Source organism: Salmo trutta, chromosome 10 (genome assembly GCF_901001165.1).
Source record: "Salmo trutta chromosome 10, fSalTru1.1, whole genome shotgun sequence".
Lineage (NCBI taxonomy): Eukaryota > Metazoa > Chordata > Actinopteri > Salmoniformes > Salmonidae > Salmo > Salmo trutta.
In genome coordinates this window covers 11850426-11859488 of record NC_042966.1, presented here as the reverse complement: position 1 = coordinate 11859488, position 9063 = coordinate 11850426, and the positions used below count along the sequence as shown (strand labels likewise).

The following is a 9063-nucleotide window of genomic DNA, read 5'->3' as shown; positions in this document are numbered from 1 at the left end:
CAATTCTAATCTGAATGAATAATTGTACTGAAATGTTTTTGCTGCAGGGGTGAAATATAGTTTATCTCACGGATCTGTGTAACAACGGGTGGGATTGATTCCATTTTAGGTGTTAGTGGGTTGAATTGAGAAAATCTGGTTGGATTTGTAGTTATTCCATTGTTGGGCAAAAAACGTGTTTGGTGTTGTATAATATAATAAGCTGCTTGGCTTTATTGATCCACTCCTAACCTCTGATCCACAACATATATACTAATTCTTGTGTTCTCAATGCCTTTATTGTGTCCCACCGTTGGCATTTATGCAACCCAAATTGCCTCACATGGCAAGTCACCATGTATGGACACAACACTTCTTCCCATACACAGCAAAAAGACCCTGCATCAAATTTGAGAATGCACCCCCAACAGACAGAACAATTTGTTTGTAAAGGTCCTAAAAATGGTACTCGAAAATATATAAGAATATCAGAGGAAAAGCAAATATGTTTCAGCATTTGATTCAATGCACCTTTTTGAACTAGTTTCAGCTTTCATGTTCATGCGCAATTTACAATTCACGTTATTTTGGACAGCCAAAAATAGAAGTTGCTTTGACAAATCTTAGCCCCAAGGCCAAGGGCTAGTGGATCAGTAACACAAACACATTCGTAGTTTATGAACCACTTCCTTAAGAGTCACATTTCACTATAGCATTTCTTAAATCCTTCTACAATCACAGTAGTTTTAGTAAGTAAAAAGTATAAGTAAGAACCATCACAATCTTGTTCATAATCTCTCACATATTCTTGAAAAATGTGAAACACTACAACAGGCTACGATAAGAAGGCTTAGGTGCAGAGGCTGGCTCCCTAGACTTGGTCAATGAAGTGCATTGATCTGTACCCTAAATACTTAGTTCCTCTGAGAACATAAGATCTTAAACCCCTTTGGCTGCCAACTTCCCCGGTCAGGGAGTTCACTTCTTTGCACCGGCGAAGTGCTTGTTGAGGATGCCCTTGGCAGTGTCCAAGGCTGCGTCGGCTGGCACAGGGATGTGAGGGGCAACCCCAGCCCCCTCCCAGGCGGGGCCCTGGGTTGTGTCTGAATGGGTGGTGGGGATGCTCAGGAACACTTCACTCTCGCCCACACGGAAGGTCTCAGGGGGGTGGGAGGCGCCGTTGGTGGTCTCGCCCACAATCATGGCCCGGCCATGCTTCTTCATGATGTAGACGAACTCCTCGGCGGCGCCGGCCGTGGCCCCGCTGGTCAGGATGATCAGGCTCTTCTTGATGCCGTACCTTGCACCTGAGAAAGAAGACGAGTCATTTTTATCCCTGACATCTTTTATTCTGCTGACAGCCCACAATTTTATTCTGCTTTATCCAAATTGATAAACTCATTATACAGTAGCCTACACATCATGAAACTGGGAAGTTTATTACCAGTGAGCTCAGGCAGAGACCACAGCTCCTTAGTGGTGCCAGAGGGTCTGTCGTACAGTTTGTCCAGCAAGACCTGCTTGTCTGCATCAAAGAAGTAGGAGCAGAAGCCTGCAATGGCAGTGGTGGGTCCGCCCACGTTGTTCCTGCAAAAACAATTTTTCTAACTCATTCAATATGTAAAATTAACATTTAGGAAATATAACCTTTCCATATGGTTCAACTGTCCCAATTTACCCCAACTAAATGGTAAGCCACTCTCTAACTCTGTTCATTTTAGTGAACATAAATATGCTTCCGGTAGTTGCTATGCTCATAATTTGAGCTTTGATTTTCACTATGAAGAGAAGTCCTACCTGAGATCAACAATCAGAGCATCAGTGTTAACAACTTTGTTCCATACATGCTCCACGATGATCTGGGCAATGGCCTGAACCTCTTCGAAGTCACCAAACATGTCAAAGCGCAGGTAACCAATGTTGTTCTCGAACAGATCCGTGTGGAAGGAGACCTTGATCAGCTCAATAAACATCTCTGGAGATGGGTTCTGAAATCAACATAAATGTCTCAAAAATATTCCCCATAATTGATATGCAATGTTATTCTATTGAAGGTATACTGAATTCAACAGACAATTATTTTAGGCAAATATTCATTTAAAAAAAGTTATCTTGATTGACATAAAAGTATTCCCATTTGCTAAATGTATTACATAGGCTACAATTCAACATTCATTTCTTACCATTGGTGGCAGGGCTGGGATGTTGTGGGTGGTCTTCAGGCATTTGTCTCCGGACAGTGTCATGAGGTCAGCAGAGAGTTTTGCCTCCAGCTCCACCTTCGAAGATATCAAGTTGTAGTCACCGCTCATTGCCGCCAGCTTCTCCGCAACGTCCGCTCCAACATTCTTAAAGGCGTAGTTGTCGGCCACCAGAGCGCCAGTAGCCTCAAGAATGGCAGGGACCTCGGCACGGAGGTTAATGATCTTAATGGCAGCGGCCAGGGCATCTTCAGCATCGACCTCAACATCGGGCATCACGCCGGCGACCTCCCAGGACTTCCCTGTGATGGGGTTGATGGACTTAGCCGAGGGCACTGTGACATAGAAGTCGGTGTCCCCAACCTTGATCTTTTCGATTTTCATGGACCCGCCAGCGGTTTTCTCCCCGACGATGGTGGCCCTCTTAAGGTTCTTCAGACAATAGGCGACGTCCTCTGCAATTCCCTTGGTGTTTGCACTGGTCAGGATGACAAGAGCCTTCTTTGTTCCGTACCTCTCTCCCAGCAGTGTGGGCATGGACCACATCTCGGTGGTGGTGTCGGTGGGACGGTCGTACACACTGTCGATGTGAATCAGAGGTTCGGCATCAGTGAAATAAGACACAATGTATGGAATGCCCGACAGATCCCCGCTGCCTGTGTAGCGAAGGTCAAAGATCAGAGCGGACGTGGGCAGGATCTTGTTCCAGACCAGCTCCAGGAGGAGGGTGCCAATCTTGTCGGCAATCTCCTCCCCGATGATGTGGTCGATCCTCAGGTAGCCGATGTTGCCCTCCAGGACCTCCAGCTTAATGGAGCTCTGGAGCACACCGATGAGCTGGTCTGGGGGCAGGGGTGGCAAGGCAGGGGCCACCGCTGGGACGTAGTTGGGCTCATGGGAGATGACCAGCCGGGTGTCATTGATGGTGCTCTGGACCCCACCGGTCAGGATGGAGGCGAGAGTGTCAGGGTCGGGAATGCTGAGGATCTCTGTGTTGCTGCTCGCAGCGTCAATGGCCTCCTGCATGCCAGTCAGTTTCTCCGGGGAGCAGTAGTTGTCCAGGAGAATTTTAGCCATGCTGACAATCAGGTCGGGTGCGAAAGCGCTGTGTACAGCAACATTGCTGAGGACCAGCACCGATGCCAACAAGAGGAGAGACGTTGCCATCTTGGTGGGTTTCTAGATAGCAGTAAACCACAGTAGTAGCCACTCTGCGGTGGAACGTCCGTCTGCAAAGTGGTCCTTGGTCAAATGAGACCTTTTTCCTGAAGGGTTTCTGTTAACACACACATAAGAGGATTTTCCTCACAATAAACCTTTAATCTTATTATCTTGAATGCTTTGGTAAGACAATAACAGGCCAACAATGTAGGCGCAACATATTGCCCAAGATATAGATATATATTTTTGTTGCTATGCGTGTGAGGTAAGGTTTAACTTGACACAAATATCAGTTGAGATTATGCTTGGTGGAAATATTCACATCACTGAATGTGTTATACATTTGTGCATATTTTTCATTTGATGAATAAGGCTCACTGATTGTAGATCAGCGTTAATTAAATAGATAATTGTTTTCTAAATTAATTATTATTTTGTTTCTACCTTAAAATCAGGCCTTCTGTTGGTCAGCTAGTTGATGTGAAGTGTAATGTTACCTGGAACAGTATATTTTCACAAAAGGTCCTTATGCCATACTTAGGCTTATAATCTCTCACTCGTGCTGCACATGATCAATCAGCATTATACTTAGAACATAGAACTTATTATTAAGAACATAGAATTTGAAATAGTCAAGCCATCCACCCCCTCCTCTCTCTTAATGTGCCGTTGGCTGACCCTAAGCATTATGGTCTGCAAATATCACATTGACTCTAAATAGTTCTGTCTCGGGTAATAATAACTCACAGGTTTATTCAACAGTTTATTCAACAAGTGTTGATTTGAAATGGAATAAAACTTACCAGCAAGCAATAACATTTGCCATATAGTTAGATTCAACCTACTACACCAGTATAAAATAGATCATGGGTGTTCCTCTTCTGAAGCTATATGGCCTCTATTTGGTCATGACACTATTCACAATCAGTTAGTATGGATATCATTGATGCTATTACACAGTAGGAGAACTGAGTACAGCAGTTCACTACAAGTTTGTATGAGTAATGCTCCCTCTACTGACTGGCATGAAGAGTCTTCCACCTTATGGCAATATGGTGTTTTACTCGCAACATGACAAATTGCATGACTTGACAAATGACAAAAAGGACAAATAAGAAATGCATTAACAGATTCATATAGAAAGTATAAAGTATTTGCATTAATCAAATGAAATACATGATGATAGTATAATGAAATGAAATGAAATATTAACCCTTTCTCCTCACACATATTTAGGCCAACACAACTGTAGCCCGGGGAGATAAAAAAAAGAGAAGACATTTAGATATTCATGAAATATGAACAAGAGGATTTATTTGTACATTTCTCATACAAAATGACGCACAGGGATTTTGGTAAAATTCCTCGAAGGCAACTAATTTCATCCCAGACCTGCAACAGTCAAGGATCTGTTTATTAAATTATTTTATAATCATGTCCAAAAATAAATCTTTCATAAGGTGCCTTAAGGATTACTAATGTGCAATCTACTATTTAAAGACTTTCAATAAGAGAACCAAAATGTATTCCGGTTTTCTGTCAACCTTATTTAGAAAATTGTTTTTTTTTTCAAACTTCGGGGTGGTTATGTTATATCACAGATATGTCAGATTTCTGAAAAATAATTATAATAAATAACATTTCTGTTAGAAATCACACACGACAAAAAACATAATTCACAAATACAGGACAAACAAAGAAAACATTTAAAGGAAAGTGAAACAATAACATGACCATTATTTCCCTTGATCTCGCTTTAAAAGCCTTGCTGCAATGATTCTCTGTGCAACACTCAGAGCATCATTTGCCTGGGCAGCAACGTGTGGCTCGACCCCAGAAACACTCCACACTTTCCCAGTAACAGCACTCAAGACTACCTGGTTAGGTATGGAGGCATACAGGATACTGTTCCCGATCTGGTAGGTGGCACTGGACAGGGACCCTCCGAGGGTCGGCTCCCCGATCACCGTCGCCCTGTTAAGGTCCTTCATGGTCCGCGTGAACGCCTCGGCAGCCGACCCCGTCATGTGACTAGTGAGGATATAGATGTCCTTGGTGGAGCCGTACCTCTGACCCTGGATCTGAGGCAGAGTCATGACCTCGGTCATGGTGGCTGTGGAGCGATCAAAGACGGTGTAGAGGTGCCTCAGGGGCTCAGCATCGAAGAAGTAGGTGCAGAGGAGCGGTATGGCTGTGGAGTAACCACCTGTGTTGTATCTCATGTCGATGATCATTGTGTCCGTGTTCACCAGCTTGCTCCACACCAGTTTAATCAGCTCAGGGCCGATGGCTCTCATCACTTCTATGTCTGCCATCATGTCGAACCTGAAGTAGCCCACGTTCCCGGGCATCACCTCGATCTTGAACAGCGCGTCAATGATGTAACCCACCTCCTCAGCTGTTGGGATTTTTGGCATGTCATGCAGAGACTCAGGTTCGATGTCGCAGTAGAATATGTGCAGCCGGTGGTCACCTGATGTCTCCTGGAGGTCAGCTGTCAGTTGGGATGCCAGAGACTCATAGTCCACCACCGATCGATACGAGCCCTCGACCCATTTGATGAGCAGCACTCTGCTGACCTTGTTGGCGACCTCAGGGATGGCGTAGTGTACTTCCAGGAGCTCCCCCGTCCCCTCCACCAGTGAGCGAACCTCCCTGTGAAACTCTATGATCTCATGGGTGTGGTCAACGGCCTCCTCAGCAAGCACTATGGCGTCTGGGACCACGCCTCCACCTAGCCAGCACTCCCCGTTGTTGTCTATGATGTTTATGAAGGGGACGGTGATGACAATGTCTGTGTCTTCCACCTGGAAGGACTTGGAGTGCATCAGGGTCCCGGATGTTATTTCCCCGATGAGGGTGCCCCGGTGCAGAGACTGCATCAGATAAGCAAATTCCTCCCCAGCACCAGCGGTATAGTAACTAGTCAGGATGTATACTCCCCGTTTAGACCCATAGGGTGGGCCTGGGAGGCCAGAAAGCGTGTTAAACTCAGTGGTGGTGTTCTGGATCCTGTCATATATGGTGAAGAAGTGGAACTGTTGTGACGGGTCTTGGAGGAAGGAGAGCAGGAGGCCCATGGAAGCTGAGGACCCACCTGTGTTGTATCGCAGATCGATGATGAGGTTCTCTGTGTCTTTGAGGGGCTCCCAGATTTTTTGGGCAATCTGCTCTCCTAATTTGGCCATCATTGACACATCTCCAAACCTGTCGAAGCGGAGATAACCAGTGTTTCCAGTTAAGATGCGTACTTTGAAGACTGTATCCACCAGGTTCCTGAGAAATGCTGGATCGTTTGGTATGTTCTCAGGTTCAAAGTCTTCCTCAATGATAACCGGGTGATCTTGGGTCAGTTTGATCATCAGACGAGGGTCCTCTGACACAGACTGCAGTTCGTTGTTGATTTTATTCGCCAGGTCCTCCTCTGAAATGACAGAAAAAAAATCTGTGGATTCCAGATGTTGAAGGATAGCCGGTACTCTGTCTGTGAATGAGTAGTACTGCCTGATGATGTCAGAGACGCTCTGGACAGCGTTTGGAATGGCACTCCTGACAGCCAGTAGATTTTTTGCATTGGCAACAGCCTCCTTGGCATTGATATTTACAGAGGGAGATACTCCACTCACTTCCCAGCTTTGACCTGTTATTGGGTTCACTGACCTGGCCACAGGAACTGTGATGTAGAAACCAGAATCTCCTATTCTTATCTTCTGCACTTTCACTGATCCCCCGGCTGACCTCTCTCCAACAATTATAGCCCTGTTCAAATGCTTCAGAGTGTAGGCGATTGCCTCAGCCGCACCCATAGTACGCTTACTGGTTAATACGATGAGGTCTTTTCTCTTTCCATACCTCTCTCCCATGATAGATGACATAGTCCATAGCTCCTTAGTGGTGTTGGAGGGCCGATCAAACACAGTGTCAATGTGAATCAGAGGTTCTGGGTCGGAGAAGTAGGAGATGATGAAAGGGACTCCGGACAGCTCCCCAGCTGTGCTGTAGCGCAGATCAAAGATTAACGAGGAGGCGTGGGTGACCTTGGTCCAGATGTTCTCCCGGAGCAGCGGGCCAAGCTTGGCTGCGGTCTCCTCCCCTATAATCCGGTCGATCCTCAGGTAGCCGACATTGTTCTCAAGGAACTCCAGCTTCACAGAGTTTCTGACCAGCCGGATGAGCTGCTCCGTGGGAAGAGATGGGAGAGCAGGCGGCATCACTGGGACAAAGTTTGGCTCGAAGGACACTGTCAGCCGAGGGTCATTGAGTGCACCCTGCACGCCAGCCGTCAGCACAGATGCCAAGGTCTTGCGGTCAGATATTTTGAGGATTTCTCCGCTGTTGATGGCTTGCTGAATGGCCTCCTGCATCCCGACTAGATTCTCAGGGAAGCAGTAGTTGTCAAGGAGAATTTTTGCCATATCCAGCACCAGAGCTGGCTGGAAAGAAGAGCTGGAGTAGAGAACATGGCAAAAAAGCACCAGCAACGCTTGTGAGAACCGACCTACTGCCATTATTGTGGAGAATGTTATATTTGATCTGCGTTATCCTGCTTTTTGGTCCATTCATTCAGAGGGACGGTCCTTTGTCAGGAGAGAATGTTTTCACCGGGAGGTTTCGGACAACAACAACGACATAAGAGGCTTCTGTTCTCAATAAACCTTTAATCGTATTATCTGCGGTGCATCCGCCAGACAAACACAGACAACAAATTCTCAAATTGGAGATGTTACATCAAAGGTATTATAATGTAGGTATTTGGGTATGCCAGTACCTTTTCTACTTTTACTGTATTTCATTTGTTGTATTACTGTAAAGAAAGAGGCTTCTGTCTGGATGTATTTAGTTTTAGGCATCAAATCAAATAAAAAACCTTCGCATCCCATATTCTTTATGAGAATTTCTATGATATGCTCTACCATGTCATACACATTTTCTTGAAAAAAAGGATGAGATAGAGAAAATAGATCAGAGAAGATTATAGAGGTAAAATACTACCTGATTAGTATGAAAGCCCCATGTGAAACTCACAGTCAGTAATAAGTCAGTGTGGTTCGGCCAGGTGGAGATAAGGTTCAGGCTTTATGAGGTCATGTCTGGGGCGAGTGGATGAGATGATTACACAGTTTGTGTACATGTGATAAATTGCCTTGAACACGGGATTTAGGATGAAAACCAAAGATTTAGCAGAAGTGATTATAAACATGAACATGGACTACCATTAGTTACAGTATATATTCACCATTTACATTTTTTACTCACTGATTTTAATGACATTTCCACTGTGTTCATTTATGTTGGAATATCATTTAAGGTTGAGTGAGTTTAAAACGGAAATTTAAAGGCATGCTAATACAAGCCTTACAACACTGGGAATTTTTACAACACATAATTACACAACTACATATCATCTCAGCACAGCACAGTATGTACCGTTAATCTCACTTTAACTTCTAATACCCAGTCTTACATAAGCCCGTCTGGTGATTCTTTGTGACCAATCAGGACCTGGAATCTCATTTTAAGACTCCACTCTCCGTGCATTGCTCACTGCGTCATTTAAGAGGGCATGTTTGGCACTAATATGGATAGAGGGGAGGTCATCAGGGGGAGGAACTCATTTAGGCAATTGTGGTCTCGGTTAATTAGGCTAAAATCAGACGTCACGTAGTGTTTTAATGGAAAGGTGGTATATTAAGACTGGGCTATATTTGTTTTTATTGTGAAG

General features: G+C 44.8%; 1 protein-coding gene across 2 annotated transcripts; it reads right to left on the bottom strand.

Annotated features, from left to right (window-relative positions):
* Nucleotides 1–259: 259 nt before the first annotated feature.
* Nucleotides 260–8436, bottom strand: LOC115201112 (retinol-binding protein 3). Of its 2 annotated transcripts, none has more exons than XM_029764407.1 (5): nt 8367–8436; nt 2163–3456; nt 1777–1967; nt 1424–1566; nt 260–1286 (listed from the first exon to the last, which is right to left on the bottom strand). In XM_029764407.1, the coding sequence occupies exons 2-5, from the start codon at nt 3345–3347 to the stop codon at nt 958–960; spliced, it is 1848 nt and encodes a 615-aa protein (XP_029620267.1). In that variant the 5' UTR covers nt 3348–3456; nt 8367–8436; the 3' UTR covers nt 260–957. The 2 variants fall into 2 exon arrangements, with proteins under 2 accessions (XP_029620267.1, XP_029620268.1); XM_029764408.1 differs by lacking the exon at nt 8367–8436 and adding an exon at nt 5192–8185 and having other exon boundaries at nt 2163–2477.
* Between the last annotated feature and the right edge of the window lie 627 nt (nt 8437–9063).